The 18,617-nt window shown below is 63.6% G+C and overlaps 1 protein-coding gene across 1 annotated transcript in view; it reads right to left on the bottom strand.

Moving 5' to 3' along the window:
- Positions 1-18,617, bottom strand: part of ESPL1 (extra spindle pole bodies like 1, separase) — a gene marked incomplete at both ends in the record, with an annotated part of 32,227 nt that overhangs the window by 9,445 nt on the left and 4,165 nt on the right. The window contains 22 exon segments of the mRNA XM_084277211.1: positions 1,642-1,822; positions 2,529-2,619; positions 2,622-2,716; positions 2,795-2,959; positions 3,065-3,148; positions 4,154-4,269; positions 4,357-4,455; positions 4,545-4,715; positions 6,815-6,970; positions 7,059-7,181; positions 7,271-7,398; positions 8,603-8,784; positions 8,913-9,126; positions 12,781-12,820; positions 13,021-13,371; positions 13,462-14,567; positions 14,654-14,763; positions 15,068-15,224; positions 15,337-15,468; positions 16,852-17,023; positions 18,280-18,399; positions 18,478-18,612. Of these exon segments, the coding sequence (XP_084133337.1) occupies positions 1,642-1,822; positions 2,529-2,619; positions 2,622-2,716; positions 2,795-2,959; positions 3,065-3,148; positions 4,154-4,269; positions 4,357-4,455; positions 4,545-4,715; positions 6,815-6,970; positions 7,059-7,181; positions 7,271-7,398; positions 8,603-8,784; positions 8,913-9,126; positions 12,781-12,820; positions 13,021-13,371; positions 13,462-14,567; positions 14,654-14,763; positions 15,068-15,224; positions 15,337-15,468; positions 16,852-17,023; positions 18,280-18,399; positions 18,478-18,612 (4,128 nt within the window).

Genomic DNA, 18,617 nt, shown 5'->3' with positions numbered 1-18,617 from the left:
ACAGGGGGACACACGGGGACAGCGGGGACACAGGGACACGGGGACAGGGGCAGGTGGGGGGACAGGGACAGGGGGATGGGGGGTCAGAGGGGGATGGGGGATGGGGGGACACAGGGGGATGGGGGGACACACATGGGGGACACAGGGGGACAGGGGAGACGGGGGGACATGGGGACAGGGAGGGACACACGGGGCGGGGGCAGATGGGGGGACAGGGACAGGGGGACAGGGGGATGGAGGAACACGGGGACAGGGGAGACAGGGGGACATGGGGAGGGGGGACATGGGGACAGGGGACACATGGGGAGGGGGGGACATGGGGGGGATGGACATGGGGATGGGGGGACAGGGGGGGACATGGGGAGGGAGGGACAGGGGGACACACATGGGGGGGGGGGGGACATATGGGGGATGGACATGGGGACAGGGGGGACAGGGGGACCCATGGGGAGGGGGACAGGGGGACACATGGGGGGGACACGGGGGGATGGGGGGACATGAGGACGGGGCAGCCCCAGGGGTGGGGGGGTCGCAGCCCCACAGCCCGGCTGCCCCCACACCCACCCAGTCTGACCCAGCACAGCCCCAGTCTGAATCAGCACAGCCCCAGTCTGAACCAGTACATCCCCCCGGTCTGAACCAGTACACCCCCCCAGTCTGAACCAGCACAGCCCCAGTCTGAACCAGTACATCCCCCCAGTCCCTCCCCAGCCCAGTCAGGCCCAGTTACCCCCCCTCCAGCCCCTTCCCATCCCAGTATGACCCAGTCCCTCCCCTTCAGTTCCTCCCAATCCCAGTCAGGCCCAGTACATCCTCCCCATCCCAGTATGACCCAGTACAAGCCCCCAGTCCCTTTCCATCCCAGTCCAAACCAGTACATCCCCCCAGCCCCTCCCCATCCCAGTCCAAACCAGTAAATCCCCCTTCCCATCCCAGTATAACCCAGTCCCTCCCCTCCAGCCCCTCCCCATCCCAGTATGACCCAGTCCCTCCCCCCCAGCCCCTCCACATCCCAGTCAGGCCCAGTACAAGTCTCCAGCCCCTTCCCATCCCAGTCAGGCCCAGTACATCCTCCCCATCCCAGTATGACCCAGTCCCTCCCCCCCAGCCCCTCCCCATCCCAGTCAGGCCCAGTTGCCCCCCCTCCAGCCCCTCCCCATCCCAGTCAGGCCCAGTTACCCCCCCTCAGCCCCTCCCCATCCCAGTCAGGCCCAGTCCCCCCTCCAGCCCCTTCCCATCCCAGTATGACCCAGTCCCTCCACCCCAGCCCCTTCCCATCCCAGTCAGGCCCAGTTACCCCCCTCAGCCCCTCCCCATCCCAGTCAGGCCCAGTTACAGCCCCTCCCCATCCCAGTATGACCCAGTAGAAGCCCCCAGCCCCTTCCCATCCCAGTCCAAACCAGTATATCCCCCCCAGCCCCTCCCCATCCCAGTCCAAACCAGTATATCCCCTCCAGCCCCTCCCCATCCCAGTATGACCCAGTCCCTCCCCTCCCCACCCCAGTCAGGCCCAGTTCCCCCCCCCCCCGGCCCTGTCAGGCCCCACACAGCCCCGGGCGGGCAGGCCCGGCCCCAGCAGCCCCCCCCGGCCCCCGGCAGCCCCCCCCCGGGCCCCAGCAGCCCCCCCCGTGCCGGCGGCACCTGGTCGAGCTGCCCCTTGAGCAGCTCCAGCTGCGGCAGCGTCAGTTCCCCCACGTTCACCGGCTGCGCCATCTTGGGCCCCGCCGCGCCGCTCCGGCCCCGCCCGCGCCGCTCGCTGCTCCGCCCCGCGGCGCCCCCTGGCGGATGGGGGGACTTGAGGGAACCAGAGGCTGGGGGGCAGCTGGGGGGGGGGAAGGGGGAGAGGGAGAGGCTGGGGGGAAGGGAGAGAGGGAGAGGCTGGGGGGGGAGAGGGGGAGCAGGGGCTGGGGGGGAGAGGGGAGCAGGGGCTGGGGGGGAGAGGGGGAGCAGGGGCTGGGGGGGGAGAGGGAGCAGGGGCTGGGGGGGAGAGGGGGAGCAGGGGCTGGGGGGGGAGAGGGGAGAGGTTGGGGGGGGAAGGGAGAGAGGGAGAGGGGAGAAGGCTGGGGGGAAGGGAGAGGGGGAGAGGCTGGGGGGAAGAGAGAGGGGGAAGGCTGGGGGGGAAGGGAGAGAGGGAGAGGGCTGGGGGGGAAGGGAGAGAGGAGAGGGCTGGGGGAAGGGGAGAGGCTGGGGGGGAAGAGGGGAGCAGGGGCTGGGGGGGGAAGAGGGGGAGCAGGGGCTGGAGGGGGGAAGAGGGGGAGCAGGGGCTGGAGGGGGGGAGCAGGGGCTGGGGTGGAAAGAGGGGGGAGCAGGGGCTGGGGAGGGAAAGAGGGGGAGCAGGGGCTGGAGGGGGGGAAAGAGGGGGAGCAGGGGCTGGGGTGGGGACAGAGGGGGAGCAGGGGCTGGGGGGGCACAGAGGACACAAGGGGGGGCAGACTGTTTCAAGGCAGCAGCTTTATTGTCACCGACTAAAATCACTCTGAGCATCAGACCCCCCCGAGCCCCCCCCCCCTCCCCTCACTGCAGGACACACAGGCAGCCCATAGACCACAGGGGCTGCCCCAATCAGATATTTGAGTCTGGGGGCTCCTCTGGCTTGGGTAACATAGGAAAGGAGGGGGCACCTGACCCCCCCTTGAGCCAGCCCCCCAGCAGCGCCTGCGCGTAGCGGTCCAGGTCGCGATCCGTCACGTCCCACAGGTTCCCCAGCACAAAGGGGCTGGAAAGGAAGGGAAAAAAGGGGGTTTTAGAGTTAAAACATCCCTTTAACCCTTTTAAACCCCTTCCCCTAACTCACCAGCCTGCCATGATGTACTTGAGGATGATTCCAGAAGCTTCCAGGCTGCCTCGGAGGGCGAGGGCGGCGCTGCTGCAGCCGAAGAGCAGGGCGACGGCGCGGCACCGCAGCCTGGAGATGCTCTGGCCATCCAGGAAACGGGCCCCTGCTCCGTGCCCTGCGTAGCTAGGAAGGTACCCCCAGTTTAAGGGGAGTTTTAGGGACCTTCAGAACACCCCCCACCCCCCCCAGACTCACTGAGAACCCCCCTGAGCTCAGGGTGCCACTCACATGTAGAGGTCGTGCTCCAGGAGCGCTGCCTGCATCTGCTCCGGGCTGGGGATGGTTCCTGTCACCCCCCTCCAGCCAGGTTCACTGGGGGACAAGGTGGTGAGTAAGACCCCCCCCTCCCCTACACCTTCCCTCCCCCCAAAAATCATAGGATCATAGAATGGGCTGGGTTGGGAGGGACCCCGAGGGTCACAGAGCTCCAACCCCCTGCCACAGGCAGGGACACCAACCTCCAGGCCTGGAGCTACACAAGGTTGCCCAGGGCCCCAGCCAACCTGGCCTTGGACACCCCCAGGGATGGATGGGGCACCCACCCCCTCTCTGGGCAGCCCCTTCCAGCCCCTCACCACTCTCTCTGCACAGAACTTCCCCCCAGTCTCTCCTCTCCCCCTTCCCTCCTCCAGCTTCACCCCAGCCCCTTGTCCTGCCAGTCTCTGCCCTTTAACAAGCCCTTTCCCCTCCTGTTCCTGGGGTCCCTTCAGGGACTGGGGGGCTGCAGTGAGGTCCCCCCACAGCCTTCTCTTCTCCAGGCTGACCCAGCCCAGCTCCCTCAGCCTCTCTCCAGAGGGGAGCTGCTCCAGCCCCCCTAATCACCCTCATATCCCTCCTCTGACCCCTCTCCACCAGCCCCACACTGTACTGGGTCCCCCAGCTCTGGACACAGATGAGGACAGAGCAGAGAGGGACAATCCCCTCCCTGTCCCTGCTGCCACCCCTCTGCTGATGGAGCCCAGGATCCCATCCCTCTGAGCTGCAGCAGCCACTGCTGCTCATGGGGAGTTCCTCACCCAGGTCCTTCTCCTCAGGGCTGCTCCCCAGGAGCTCTTCTCCCAGCCTGTATCCATGTCTGGGATTCCTCCAGCCCAAGTGTTCACACTTGGCAGTGTTGAACCTCCTGAGGTGCCCCCAGTCCCACCATTCCAGCCTGTCAGGATCCCTCTGGATGGCTCCTGTCCTTCTGTTATGTCACCCACACCACTCAGCTGGGTGTCATCCCCAAACTTGCTGAGGGTGCACTCAATTCCATCACCCATGTCATGGATAAAGATGTTAAAATCCCCCTTCTGCTCCCCCAAAATCCACACCCACCTCTCAAACCAGCCCCGAAATCGCTCCTCAGTGCCCAGGAGGTTGTTGTGGGGGTTGAGGACGTAGAAGGTGCTGCTGGGGTTCACCCCCCTGCTCAGCACAGAGCCTTCTTGATGCTGGAAAGGGGGTTGGAACAGAGCTGTGGGTGCCAGGGAGGGATTTTTGGGGTGTACCCACACTCCCATCCTCCCCATCCAACTCACCTCCAGGGAGTAACTGAGGAGGAAGCGGAGGGATGGCAGCCTGGTGACTGGCACGTCCTTCAGGCACTCCATGCTCTCCCAGGGCAGCTTCTGGAGGTGCTGGGAGGAAGAGGAGGAGGAAGAAGGGGTGAAGGGGGAAAGCAGCAGAGCCAGAAGGTGTGGGGATAAGATTTGGGGGGGGTTCTGACCTTATCCAACACTAGGATGAGGGAGCCAGAGCTCTGCTTGGGGCAGGAGCTCCTCTTGTCCACAGCTGCCTGCAAGAGGAGCTGAGCGGCGCGGGGCTGCGAGGGGCAGAGGCCGAAGGCCAGAGAGGCCAGATCCTGGGGGGGCAGGGGGGCAGCGGAGCTCAGCACCACCTGGGGGGAGAAGGAAGGGGGTGAGGAGGGGGCTCAGCACCCTAAAACACCCACCCGCCCACCCCACGTACCTTGTGCAGGGGCTCAGCACCCCAAACCCCCCCCATCACCCCATGTACCTTGAGGAGGGGCTCAGCGCCCCAACCCCCGCCCCATTACCCCACATACCTTGAAGAGGGGCTCAGCACCCCAAAAACCCTCCTATGTACCTTGAGCAGGGGCTCAGCACCCCAAGAACCCCCTCATCACCCCACATACCTTGAGGAGGGGCTCAGCACCCCAAAAACCCTCCTATGTACCTTGAGCAGGGGCTCAGCACCCCAAGAACCCCCTCATCACCCCACATACCTTGAGGAGGGGCTCAGCACCCCAAAACCCCCACCATGTACCTTGAGGAAGGGCTCAGCACCCCAAGATCCACCCCATCACCCCATGTACCTTGAGGAGGGGCTCAGCACCCCAAACCCCCCCCCATCACCCCATGTACCTTGAGGAGGGGCTCAGCACCCCAAAAACCCTCCCATGTACCTTGAGCAGGGGCTCAGCACCCCAAGAGCCCCCCCATCACCCCACATACCTTGAGAAGGGGCTCAGCACCCCAAAAACCCCTATGTACCTTGAGGAGGGTCTCAGCACCCAAAGATCCCCCAATGTACCTTGAGGAGGGTTCAGCACCCCAAAACCCCCCCATCACCCCATGTACCTTGAACAGGGGCTCAGCACCCCAAAACCCCCTCATCACCCCATGTACCTTGAGCAGGGGCTCAGCACCCCAAACCCCCCACCACCACCCCATGTACCTTGAGGAGGGGCTCAGCATCCCAAAACCCTCCCATCACCCCACGTACCTTGAGGAGGGGCTCAGCACCCCAAAACTTCCCCCATCACCCCACATACCTTGAGGAGGGGCTCAGCACCCCAAAACCCCCACCATGTACCTTGAGGAAGGGCTCAGCACCCCAAGACCCCCCCCATCACCCCATATACCTTGAGGAGGGGCTCAGCACCCCAAAACCCCCCCCATCACCCCATGTACCTTGAGGAGGGGCTCAGCACCCCAACCCCCCCCCCCCCATCACCCCACGTACCTTGAGGAGGGGCTCAGCACCCCAACCCCCCCCCCCCCCATCACCCCACGTACCTTGAGGAGGGGCTCAGCACCCAAAGATCCCCCCCCCCCCCATCACCCCCCCATGTACCTTGAGGAAGGGCTCAGCACCCCAAAACTCCCCCCATCAGCCCACATACCTTGAGCAGGGGCTCAGCACCCAAAAATCCCCCCCCCGTACCTTGAGGAGGGTTCAGCACCCAAACACCCCATCACCCCACATACCTCAAGCAGGGGCTCAGCACCCAAAAAACCCCCTTCCCTCACCCTGTGTGACTTGAGGAGGGGGCTCAGCACCCAAACATCCCCCCCCCCCCCCATCACCCCATGTACCTTGAGGGGCTCAGCACCCCAAAACCCCCCATCACCCCATGTACCTCAAGCAGGGGCTCAGCACCCAAAAATCCCCCCCCATGTACCTTGAGGAGGGGCTCAGCACCCCAAACCCCCCCCATCACCCCACATACCTTGAGGAGGGGCTCAGCACCCAAAGATCCCCCCATGTACCTTGAGCAGGGGCTCAGCACCCAAAGATCCCCCCATGTACCTTGAGGAGGGGCTCAGCACCCCAAACCCCCCCCATCACCCCATGTACCTTGAGGGGCTCAGCACCCCAAAAAAAAACCCTTCCCTCACCCCATATACCTTGAGGAGGGGGCTCAGCACCCCAAAACCCCCCATCACCCCATGTACCTTGAGGAGGGTTCAGCACCCCAAAACCCCCCCATCACCCCATGTACCTTGAGGGGCTCAGCACCCCAAAAAAAAACCCTTCCCTCACCCCACATACCTTGAGGAGGGGGCTCAGCACCCCAAAACCCCCCATCACCCCATGTACCTTGAGGAGGGTTCAGCACCCAAACACCCCCTCACCCCATCACCCCACGTACCTCGAACTGGGGCTCAGCACCCAAAAAAACCCCCTTCCCTCACCCTGTGTGACTTGAGGAGGGGGCTCAGCACCCAAACATCCCCCCATCACCCCACATACCCTGAGCAGGGTGGGCTGGGGGTCCCTCCAGCCGCAGCGGCGCAGCTGGGAGTGCAGCTCAGCCGCCTCCTGAGCCAGAGCCGGGTCAGCGCTGGGGGGGCTCAGGGTGCAGCGCCAGCACCCCAACACCTGTGTCTCCAGGGTCTCAATGAGGTTCTGCAAGAGGTCAGGGAGTCTAAATGTATCCCCCTTAATTTTTGGGGGGGTACAGGGTGTTTTTCCCCCCCCCACAACACCACCTCACCTTCATCCTGCGGTCCAGGTCGGAGCGGCGCAGCCACCAGTCCTGTTTGTCTGTGCAGCTGTTGGCTTCCTTCTGCTCCTTCTGGATGGCATCAAACTCACCCAGCACCGAGCTGAGAGAGGCCTGGGAGGAAGGAGGAAGAGGAAGGAGCTGGGATCTGAGCTCTGGAGGCAGCTGGGTTGCTGGTTTTCCAGGTTTTTCCCCCTCCTCACCTTGGTGAGCGTGGAGGGGATGCGGATGGTGAGGGGAGCAGTGTCCCTCTCCAGCCGGGTCAGCAGCAGCGTGTCCCCCGTGGGAGGGGGCTGGGCAGTGGAGAGGGTCAGCACACACACAGCCAGCCCTGCAAACACACCCCACACCTCACCCTCAGAGCTCTGGGGGGGCCACCAGCCAGCATTCCCAGGCCAGGAGCTGTCCCAGTCCTGGGGATTCCCAGCTCGTCCCCCATGGGGTCTCCTCCCAGCTCGTCCCACCCAGGGGATTCCCAGCTCTTCCTACCAGGGGCTCCAAACTCCTCCCCATGGGGACCCCCAGCTCTTCCCCATGGGGACCCCCAGCTCTTCCCCATGGGCTCTTCCCCCCAGTTCTTCCCACCAGGGGCTCCCAGCTCTTCACCCCCTGGGGACCCCCAGCTCTTCCCCCCCGGGCTCTTCCCCCCGGGGTCTCCCAGTTCTTCCCCCTGAGGACCCCCAGTTCTTACCACCAGGGGCTCTCAGCTCTTCCCCCCCTGGGGACCCCCAGCTCTTCCCACCAGGGGTTCCCAGCTCCTCCCCCTGGGGGGCACCCAGCTCTTCCCCCCCCTGGGGGGCACCCAGCTCTTCCCCCCCCTGGGGACCCCCAGCTCTTCCCCCCCCTGGGGACCCCCAGCTCTTCCCCCCCTGGGGACCCCCAGCTATTTCCCCCCCCTGGGGACCCCCAGCTATTTCCCCCCCCTGGGGACCCCCAGCTATTTCCCCCCCCTGGGGACCCCCAGCTATTTCCCCCCCCTGGGGACCCCCAGCTATTTCCCCCCCCTGGGGACCCCCAGCTATTTCACCCCCCTGGGACCCCCAGCTATTCCCCCCCCGGGGACCCCCAGCTATTCCCACCAGGGGCTCCCAGCTCCTCCCCCCCCTGGGGACCCCCAGCTCTTCCCCCCCCTGGGGACCCCCAGCTCTTCCCCCCCCGGGGACCCCCAGCTCCCCCCCCGGGCTCTTCCCCCCGGGGGCTCCCAGCTCTTCCCCCTGGGGACTCCCCAGCTCTTCCCACCAGGGGCTCCCAGCTCTTACCCCTTGGAGACCCCCAATTCCCCCCGGGGGACCCCCAGCTCTTCCCCACCAGGGAACCCCCAATTCCCCCTGGGGGACCCCCAGCTCTTACCCCCCTGGGAACCCCCAATTCCCCCTGGGGGACCCCCAGCTCTTCCCCACCAGGGAACCTCCATCTCTTCCCCCCCTGGGGGCTCCCACCTCTTCCACATGGGGACCCCCCAGCTCTTCCCCCTGGGCTCTTCCCCCCCTGGGGACCCCCAGCAATTCCCCCCCTGGGAGGCCCCCAGCTCTTACCCCTGGGGATCTGCTGGATTTGGGTGTGGAAGTTGTCCCTCTCCCCAGCCCCCAGCCCTGAGGAGCTGAAGGTGAAAAGCTCCTGGAGCTCCTGGAGGTGTTGGCAGCGTTGGGAAGCACCATCCTGCAAGGAGAGCCCACGGAGCTGCTGGGCCACATCACCTGAGGACTTCTTCTCTTTGCTGGGGAAAAGGAGAAGAACACCCCCCACCCCAAAAAATGAGCTCAGATTGGGGGGTGTGGGGGTGCTGGGTGAGCCCTTTCCTTCTCCATGATGCTCCAGGGTGGGAAGGAGAGCAAGGAGACTCACTGGATCTTCCTGTGGAGGACACTGAGCAGCTGGTGGCGGGTGGTGATGGAGACGGACTCGGAGAGGAGGTAGGCAGTGGAGAGGGGGTCCTGGTTGCCCGTGGCCAGGGCCAGGAGCTGGCAGAGCTGGCTGTAGAGAGCAGCAGGAGGACAGTGGCTGATGCAGTTGAAAGCAGCCTTCAGCAGCTCCAGGACTGGGGCCAGAGGAGAAACATCTGGAAGGGATGAAGTAGAACCTCAGAGGGGGGAGAAGGGAGTGGAGACCACCAGCTCCTGGAGCTTCCATGGGGATGGAGGGGGAGGAGCAGGGAGTGGAGACCACCAGCTCCTGGGGCTTCCATGGGGATGCAGGAGGTGTGGGGGGGAGAAGGGAGTGGAGACCACCAGCTCCTGGGGCTTCCATGGGGATGGAGGGGGAGGAGGACGGAGTGGAGACCACCAGCTCCTGGAGCTTCCATGGGGATGGAGGAGGGGGAGGAGGGAGTGGAGACCACCAGCTCCTGGGGCTTCCATGGGGATGCAGGAGGTGTGGGGGGGAGAAGGGAGTGGAGACCACCAGCTCCTGGGGCTTCCATGGGGATGGAGGAGGGGGAGGAGGGAGTGAAGACCACCAGCTTCTGAGGCTTCCATGGGGATGCAGGAGGTGGGGGGGGGGGAGCAGGGAGTGGAGACCACCAGCTCCTGGGGCTTCCATGGGGATGGGATGGGGGGAGCAGGGAGTGGAGACCACCAGCTCCTGGGGCTTCCATGGGGATGGAGGGGGAGGGAGCAGGGAGTGGAGACCACCAGCTCCTGGGGCTTCCATGGGGATGGGGTGGGGGGAGCAGGGAGTGGAGACCACCAGCTCCTGGGGCTTCCATGGGGATGGAGGGGTGGGAGGAGGGAGTGGAGACCACCAGCTCCTGGGGCTTCCATGAGGATGGGATGGGGGGAGCAGGGAGTGGAGACCACCAGCTCCTGGGGCTTCCATAGGGATGGGATGGGGGGAGGAGGGAGTGGAGACCACCAGCTCCTGGAGCTTCCATGAGGATGGAGGGGGAGGAGGAGGGAGTGGAGACCACCAGCTCCTGGGGCTTCCATGGGGATGGAGGGGGAGGAGGAGGGAGTGGAGACCACCAGCTCCTGGGGCTTCCATGGGGATCCAGGAGTGGGGGGAGGAGGGAGTGGAGACCACCAGTTCCTGGGGCTTCCATGGGGATGGAGGAGGTGGGGGGGGAGCAGGGAGTGGAGACCACCAGCTCCTGGGGCTTCCATGGGGATGCAGAAGGTGTGGGGGGGAGAAGGGAGTGGAGACCACCAGCTCCTGAGGCTTCCATGGGGATGCAGGAGGGGGGGGGGGGAGCAGGGAGTGGAGACCACCAGCTCCTGGGGCTTCCATGGGGATGGGGTGGGGGGAGCAGGGAGTGGAGACCACCAGCTCCTGGGGCTTCCATGAGGATGGAGGGGGGGGAGCAGGGAGTGGAGACCACCAGCTCCTGGGGCTTCCATGGGGATGCAGGAGAGGGGAGGGGGAGCAGGGAGTGGAGACCATCAGCTCCTGGGGCTTCCATGGGGATGGAGGAGGGGGAGGAGGGAGTGGAGACCACCAGCTCCTGGGGCTTCCATGGGGATGGAGGGGTGGGAGGAGGGAGTGGAGACCACCAGCTCCTGGGGCTTCCATGGGGATGGAGGAGGAGGGAGCAGGGAGTGGAGACCACCAGCTCCTGGGGCTTCCATGGGGATGGAGGGGTGAGAGCAGGGAGTGGAGACCACCAGCTCCTGGGGCTTCCATGGGGATGGGGTGGGGGGAGGAGGGAGTGGAGACCACCAGCTCCTGGAGCTTCCATGGGGATGGAGGGGGAGGGAGCAGGGAGTGGAGACCACCAGCTCCTGGGGCTTCCATGGGGATGGAGGGGTGGGAGCAGGGAGTGGAGACCACCAGCTCCTGGGGCTTCCATGGGGATGGGGTGGGGGGAGAAGGGAGTGGAGACCACCAGCTCCTGGAGCTTCCATGGGGATGCAGAAGGTGTGGGGGGCAGAAGGGAGTGGAGACCACCAGCTCCTGGGGCTTCCATGGGGATGGAGGGGTGGGAGGAGGGAGTGGAGACCACCAGCTCCTGGGGCTTCCATGGGGATGGAGGGGTGGGAGCAGGGAGTGGAGACCACCAGCTCCTGGGGCTTCCATGGGGATGGAGGGGGGGGAGCAGGGAGTGGAGACCACCAGCTCCTGGGGCTTCCATGGGGATGGAGGGGTGGGAGCAGGGAGTGGAGACCACCAGCTCCTGGGGCTTCCATGAGGATGGAGGGGGGGGAGCAGGGAGTGGAGACCACCAGCTCCTGGGGCTTCCATGGGGATGGAGGAGTGGGAGGAGGGAGTGGAGACCACCAGCTCCTGGGGCTTCCATGGGGATGGAGGGGTGGGAGGAGGGAGTGGAGACCACCAGCTCCTGGAGCTTCCATGGGGATGGAGGAGGGGGAGGAGGGAGTGGAGACCACCAGCTCCTGGGGCTTCCATGGGGATGGAGGAGGGGGAGGAGGGAGTGGAGACCACCAGCTCCTGGGGCTTCCATGGGGATGGAGGAGGGGGAGGAGGGAGTGGAGACCACCAGCTCCTGGGGCTTCCATGGGGATGGAGGAGGGGGAGGAGGGAGTGGAGACCACCAGCTCCTGGGGCTTCCATGGGGATGGGGGGGGAGGGAGCAGGGAGTGGAGACCACCAGCTCCTGGGGCTTCCATGGGGATGGAGGAGGGGGAGGAGGGAGTGGAGACCACCAGCTCCTGGAGCTTCCATGGGGATGGAGGGGGAGGGAGCAGGGAGTGGAGACCACCAGCTCCTGGGGCTTCCATGAGGATGCAGGAGGTTGTGGGGGGGAGCAGGGAGTGGAGACCACCAGCTCCTGGGGCTTCCATGGGGATGCAGGAGGATGGGGGGAGCAGGGAGTGGAGACCACCAGCTCCTGGGGCTTCCATGGGGATGCAGGAAGTGGGGGGGGGGGGAGGAGGGAGTGGAGACCACCAGCTCCTGGGGCTTCCATGGGGATGCAGTAGGTGGGGGGGGGGGGGGGGAGCAGGGAGTGGAGACCACCAGCTCCTGGGGCTTCCATGGGGATGGGATGGGGGGAGCAGGGAGTGGAGACCACCAGCTCCTGGGGCTTCCATGGGGATGGAGGAGTGGGAGGAGGGAGTGGAGACCACCAGCTCCTGGGGCTTCCATGGGGATCCAGGAGTGGGGGGAGGAGGGAGTGGAGACCACCAGCTCCTGGGGCTTCCATGGGGATGGAGGGGTGGGAGGAGGGAGTGGAGACCACCAGCTCCTGGGGCTTCCATGGGGATGCAGGAGGTGGGGGGGGGGGAGGAGGGAGTGGAGACCACCAGCTCCTGGGGCTTCCATGGGGATGGGGGGGGAGGGAGCAGGGAGTGGAGACCACCAGCTCCTGGGGCTTCCATGGGGATGCAGGAGGGGTGACTGGGTGGCAGAGATACAGGAGGGAGCAGGGAGGGTTCAAAGGGGAGGGGGCATCAAGGAGAAGGCAAGGGGGGGGCATCAAGGAGAAGGCAAGGGGGGGGGGGTCAAGGAGAAGGCAGGAAGATTGATGGAGCCATGCTCCATCCTCCCCCAGACAGACCCAGGGACAGATGCCAGACCCAGGGGCACCCCCAGCCCCCTCCAGGAGGGCAAAAAGGGGGTTCCAGCCCCCTCCCAACATCAGGAGAGACCCACATCAGGCCTGTCAGGTCTCCACAGCCGTTGGCACCCCCCCAGTTTTGAGCTTCTCCCCTAAAAGACACAGGGGAGCAGCCCCTCCTCATCCAGAGAGGTGCCAGCAGCTACACCCAGAGCTCAGCTGGAGCTTCCCACCCCCAGCACCCCCACCATGCCACATACTCACCACCAGCCATGGGCAGGGTGGAAAAGGGGGTCCCCTCTGCCTTGGGGGGGTCCCCACTGCCTGTCCCCTGCACTGTCAGGGTGTCCTCATGCTCTGCAGCCTCCTGCCTGAGCTGGGGCTGTCTCCTGCCTGTGGGGAAGGACAGAGGGACCTTGTACCCAGGACTGGTGGTCAAGGTGGGGATGAAGGCAAAGCCTTCCCCCCCTCTTTTGCCCCCTCCCCAAATCCCAGCTCACCTGCAGCTCCCTCCTCTTCCTCAGAGACCCTCAGGATGTCAAAGCTCATCTCCAGCTCTTCCTCCACCTTCTCCTCTTCCTCAATGACCCTCAGGAGCTCTGGCTCCTCCTCCCCTCTCTTCCCCCCAGTCCTGCGGGTCACCCGCTCCCTCTTCCCATCCCCAATTCGACGGGGACCCAGACGTCCCCTCCGGGTCCGGCCGTCCCTGTTCTGGGTGCTGACACCCAGGGGGCTCTCCTGGGACCCCACAGGTTTTTGGGGTGGGACCTTCTGGGTGCAGGATGTCCTGTGGGTGGCAGAAGGGACCGGCTCCACTTTGGGATCCTCCAAGTCGCTGTCATCACTGAATGTCACCTAAAATCAGGGGGGGACACACACAGAAAGGGGGGTGTTGGGGCTGGTGTGGTGACACTGGGACACCCCTCACCTCCCTTCCCAACTCACCTTGAGGCGTGACTTGACCCTCCCAGAGATTTTGGGTGCCCTCAGGAGCTGGGGTCTGCTGATGGGTGGGGAGGGCTCACTGAAGATGGTGAAGGGGGTCCTGGGAGCGGGGGCTGCACGGCCCTTGGTGGGGACACGGCTTTTTTGGTGAGGGGTGCAGGGTGCTGGCCTGATGACAATGGGGGGCACCTCACTGTCAGAGTCCCCCAGGGAGAAGACATCATTTGGGTTCAGCACAGCAGGGAGTTTGGCTCTCTGGTTCTTCTTCCCTCTGGGTTTGGGGGTCGTGGCTGCCCTGGTCTTGCGCCTTTGGGGCTGAGCTTTGTCTGTCTTGAGGAGGCTTTGGGGTGCAACCACTTTTTCAGGCTCCACAGGAGGGGGTGCAGCCAGCTGCAAGGTCCAAGAGGCAGCAAAAACACCATCCACAGAGCTGCCCTGCTTGGCAGCCAGGTGGCAAAGAGTGGCCATGGCTTTGGTGAGGAGCAGGTTGGCCCTGGAGACCTCCAGGTTGGGTAGGTGGGGTCTGCAGGACACGAGGAAGCTCAGACCCTTCTCCAGCTCCTCAGTTATCTGGGGGCTGGCTGAGCTGTGAAGGGCCAGCATAGAGTAACCTGTGGCTACCAAATCATCCAGCAGCTCCAAGGTGGGGAGATGCCAGTGGAAGGAGCAGCCCTGAAGTGTCCCCTGCAGCGCGGCGGCGAAGCGGGCGGCCACGGCGGCGCAACGCGGCAACGCGGCGCGGAGCAGCCCCAGCCCCTCAGCCCTGCTGCCCGCTGCCAGCTCAGCCTGGGCACAGGAGAGGAGCCAGCGTAGGCAGAGGGAGGAGAGAACCACATCAGAGCAGAGGCAGCACTGGCAAGATGCTGGGTGGGTGATGAAGCTCAGCTTCTTCTTCCTGCTGGGTTTCAGCTCTGGGGAGGCTGTGAGAGCTCCTGGCTTGTCCAGCCTGTTCGCTGTGGGCACCAGTTCCAGCATGGGGCCCTTCAGGAAGTCTTCCTCCTTCCCAGGGGGGTCAGAGATGGGGTCCTGGGGCTTCTTGCCTCTGAGTTTGCCCTTCTTGGGGAGGATCTTGGTCTGGCCATGCTGCTTCTCACCAGCTTTGAACTCTGAGAGCATAAGGAGGGGGGGTTGTTTCAAAAGCTCTGGGGTTCACCTCTGCCCTCTCCTCTCTGAGGCTGGAGCAGGGACTCACCCATGTCAGATTCCAGGAGGAAAAGAGCTTTCTGGAGGTCGAAGTGGCTCAGCTCCAGCTCACCCTGCTGCAGCTCCAGCTGTGCCTTCAGCACCAGGAAGGAGGTACACCTTAACAGGGGAGAGAAGAACCTCAGAACAACCCCCTCCCCCCCAAGAACAACCATTCCTCCATCCCCAGGGCCAGTGGGGGGAGGAACAGAGCTCACCTCAGATCCAGCAAACCCAAAACTCACAGGATAACACCACCCCAGAGGCAGCTGCTTGTTCTGAGACAAGCCAAGAAGCTGCCAAACCCTCTTACCAGTAGCCAATCCCCACTAAGTGATGGAGACACCAACATCCCCCGTGGCCACAAGACAGTTTGGCCCCCTAATTGGGCTGTGTGACCCCCTTCCCTCCATGGGTGACTCACCACCGGATGGCTTGTAGCTTCACAGCCAGCTTGATGCCCTCCAAGCAGAAGGCTTTGGCCTTACAAACCACCTCCAGCCTGCTGAGCAGAGCCACCAGGCGCTCCGAGCAGGCCAGCGTGTCGGCCAGCACTTGCCACTTCAGCAGCAGGTTGTCCCCTGAGAAGGGACAGGATTGGTGACCAGGAAAAACAAGGCAAGGAAACCCAACTTTTCTCCCAAAGGAATGTGTTCTTTTCCCAGAGGAGGAGCTGGGTTTGGTTTCTCTCACCATAATCCACAAACTGGACCTCAGATGCTGTTGTTGCCTGACAGCCCATCACGCCGCTGTCCATCAGGAGGAGGACGATGCTGCAGAACAGCTTCTGGGCTTCAGCAAGAGCTGTCTCTGGTGTCTTCCAGCCTGTGGGAAGGAGGTTGTGGGTAGCAGCATCAAGCAAGACCTTCCCCATCCTCATCCCCCCCTCTCTCACAAAATTCCCCTCTCCTCACCCCACCAACGGGGCTGGTTTGGAGGAACCCAGAGGTGAAGTGTTTGTGGGGAGCTTTGTCCAAACCCTGGTGCTCAGGGGAAGGTTCTGAGCTCACCTGGACCCAGAGGGGTTTGTGTGGAGCTTTGTCCAGAGCCTGGTGGCTCAGGGGGAGGTTCTGAGTTCACCTGAACCCAGAGGTGAAGTGTTTGTGTGGAGCTTTGTCCACAGCCTGGTGCTCAGGGGGAGGTTCTGAGCTCACCTGAACCCAGAGGTGTTTGTGTGGAGCTTTGTCCACAGCCTGGTGCTCAGGGGGAGGTTCTGAGCTCACCTGAACCCAGAGGTGAAGTGTTTGTGGGGAGCTTTGTCCACAGCCTGGTGCTCAGGGGGAGGTTCTGAGCTCACCTGAACCCAGAGGTGTTTGTGTGGAGCTTTGTCCACAGCCTGGTGGCTCAGGGGGAGGTTCTGAGCTCACCTGACCCCAGAGGTGTTTGTGTGGAGCTTTGTCCACAGCCTGGTGCTCAGGGGGAGGTTCTGAGCTCACCTGAACCCAGAGGTGTTTGTGTGGAGCTTTGTCCACAGCCTGGTGCTCAGGGGGAGGTTCTGAGCTCACCTGAACCCAGAGGTGTTTGTGTGGAGCTTTGTCCACAGCCTGGTGCTCAGGGGGAGGTTCTGAGCTCACCTGAACCCAGAGGTGAAGTGTTTGTGGGGAGCTTTGTCCACAGCCTGGTGCTCAGGGGGAGGTTCTGAGCTCACCTGACCCCAGAGGTGTTTGTGTGGAGCTTTGCCCACAGCCTGGTGGCTCAGGGGGAGGTTCTGAGCTCACCTGAACCCAGAGGTGAAGTGTTTGTGTGGAGCTTTGTCCACAGCCTGGTGCTCAGAGGGAGGTTCTGAGCTCACCTGAACCCAGAGGTGTTTGTGTGGAGCTTTGTCCACAACCTGGTGCTCAGGGGGAGGTTCTGAGCTCACCTGAACCCAGAGGTGTTTGTGTGGAGCTTTGTCCACAGCCTGGTGCTCAGAGGGAGGTTCTGAGCTCACCTGGACCCAGAGGTGTTTGTGTGGAGCTTTGTCCACAGCCTGGTGCTCAGGGGGAGGTTCTGAGCTCACCTGGACCCAGAGGGGTTTGTGTGGAGCTCTGTCCACAGCCTGGTGCTCAGAGGGAGGTTCTGAGCTCACCTGAACCCAGAGGTGTTTGTGTGGTGCTCTGTCCACAGCCTGGTGCTCAGGAGGAAGGTTCTGAGCTCACCTGAACCCAGAGGTGTTTGTGTGGAGCTTTGTCCACAGCCTGGTGCTCAGGAGGAAGGTTCTGAGCTCACCTTGCAGGAAGATCTGCTGCCTGAGCTCCAGGGAGAGGCGGGCAGGAGGAAGACTCAGGTAGATGGACACCAGCTGAAGGACATGAGCTCTCAGCAGGTACCAGACCTTGGTGACTTTTTGCAGGGCTGAGTTTCTCAGGATTTCCAGCAACAGGGTGAGACCTTCCTCGATCTGCAAGAGGTGAGGAGACATCACCCATGGTGTCCCCATGCCCAAAGCTCTTAGCACCAGGGGTTACATCACAGAATCACCAGGTTGGAAGAGACCTTTGAAGATCATCAAGTCCAACCATTCCCATCCTAAGCTAAACCAGATCCCTAAGTACCTCATCAACCCTTTTTCTGAACACATCAGGGATGGGGACTCAACCCCCTCCCTGGGCAGCCTGTTCCAGCCCTGACAACTCTTCCAGGGAAGAACTTTCCCCTCCCATCTGCTCTGACTCTGACCTGGAGCAGCTTGAGCCCATTGCCCCTTGTCCCATCTCCTGTCCCCTGGCTGCAGAGACCATCGCCCACCTCTCTGCACCCTCCTGGCAGGGCAGGGGAGGTGGGGAGAAGGTCTCCCCTCAGCCTCCTCTTCTCCAGCCTCAACACCCCCAGCTCCCTCAGCTGCTCCTCAGAGGATTCACCCTCCAGCCCCTTCCCCAGCCTGGTTGCCCTTCTCTGGACTCACCCCAGGACCCCAATGTCCTTCTGATGCTGAGGAGCCCAGAACTGGACCCAGCACTCGAGCTGCAGCCTCCCCAGTGCCCAGTCCAGGGGCACAATCCCCTCCCCACACCTACTGGCCACACTGTGTCTGTCACAAGCCAAGATGCCCTTGGCCTTTCTGGGCTCACTGCTGGCTCGTGGTCAGTCACCCAACACCCCCAGGTCCTTCTCCAGCCAGTCTCCCCCAGCCTGTAGCTGCTGGGGGTTGTTGTGTCCCATGGGCAGCACTCTGCCCTTGGCCTTGTTAAACCTCATCCCACTGGGCTCATCCCATGGATCCAGCCTGTCCAGACCCCTCTGAAGAGCCTCCCCACCCTCAGGCAGATCAACACTTCCCCCCAGCTCAGTGTCATCTGCAATCTCACTGAGGGAGCATCCAATCCCTTCATCCAGGTCATGGATAAAGATGTTGAACAGAACTGGAGCCAGGACTGAGCCCTGGGGGTGCCACTCATGACCAGCCTCCAGCTGGATTTGGCTCCATCCACCCTTTGGGCCCATCCAGCCAGTTTTTAACCCAGCTGAGGGTCCCCCTGTCCAGCCCAGTGTCAGCCAGTTTCTCAGTCAGAATACTGGGAGAAACCATAGCAAAGCCTTTCCTGAAGTCCAGGAAGACACATCCACAGCCTTGTCCACTAAGATAGCCCAGTGTGGGCTCCTCTTGCTCTCTGCTTCCATTTTTGAGGTAGAAAAGGGTGTTTTTAGGAGCCTCACCTGGTGGTTGGCACAGCAGAGGTGGCTGCGGAGCAGGAGGCAGGTCTGCTGCAGCAGGAGGTGGGAATCCCCGGTGCTGTCGGCTTTCTGCAGGCAGGATTCTGTCTCCTCCAGGAAAAGCTGGGAACAGACCCAGTTTCAGGCTCAGGGATCACAGGAGCTCAGCCCACAGCCCCTTTCCATCCCCACCACACTCACCTGGGCGTAGCTGGGACACTCCAACTGCAAGAGGAGCTTGGTGAGGTGGCACAAGGCGTTGGCTGTCCCCAGGTTGTCCCCGAGGGCGTCACACAGGGCTCTCACCAGGAGGTAGCTCTCCAGGGCTTGAAGGGGCTGGG

Source organism: Gallinula chloropus (genome assembly GCF_964237585.1).
Source record: "Gallinula chloropus genome assembly, chromosome: 31".
NCBI classification, from domain to species: Eukaryota; Metazoa; Chordata; class Aves; order Gruiformes; family Rallidae; genus Gallinula; species Gallinula chloropus.
The sequence above is the reverse complement of the archived record's forward strand: the minus strand, read 5'-3'. Positions and strand labels throughout refer to the sequence as shown.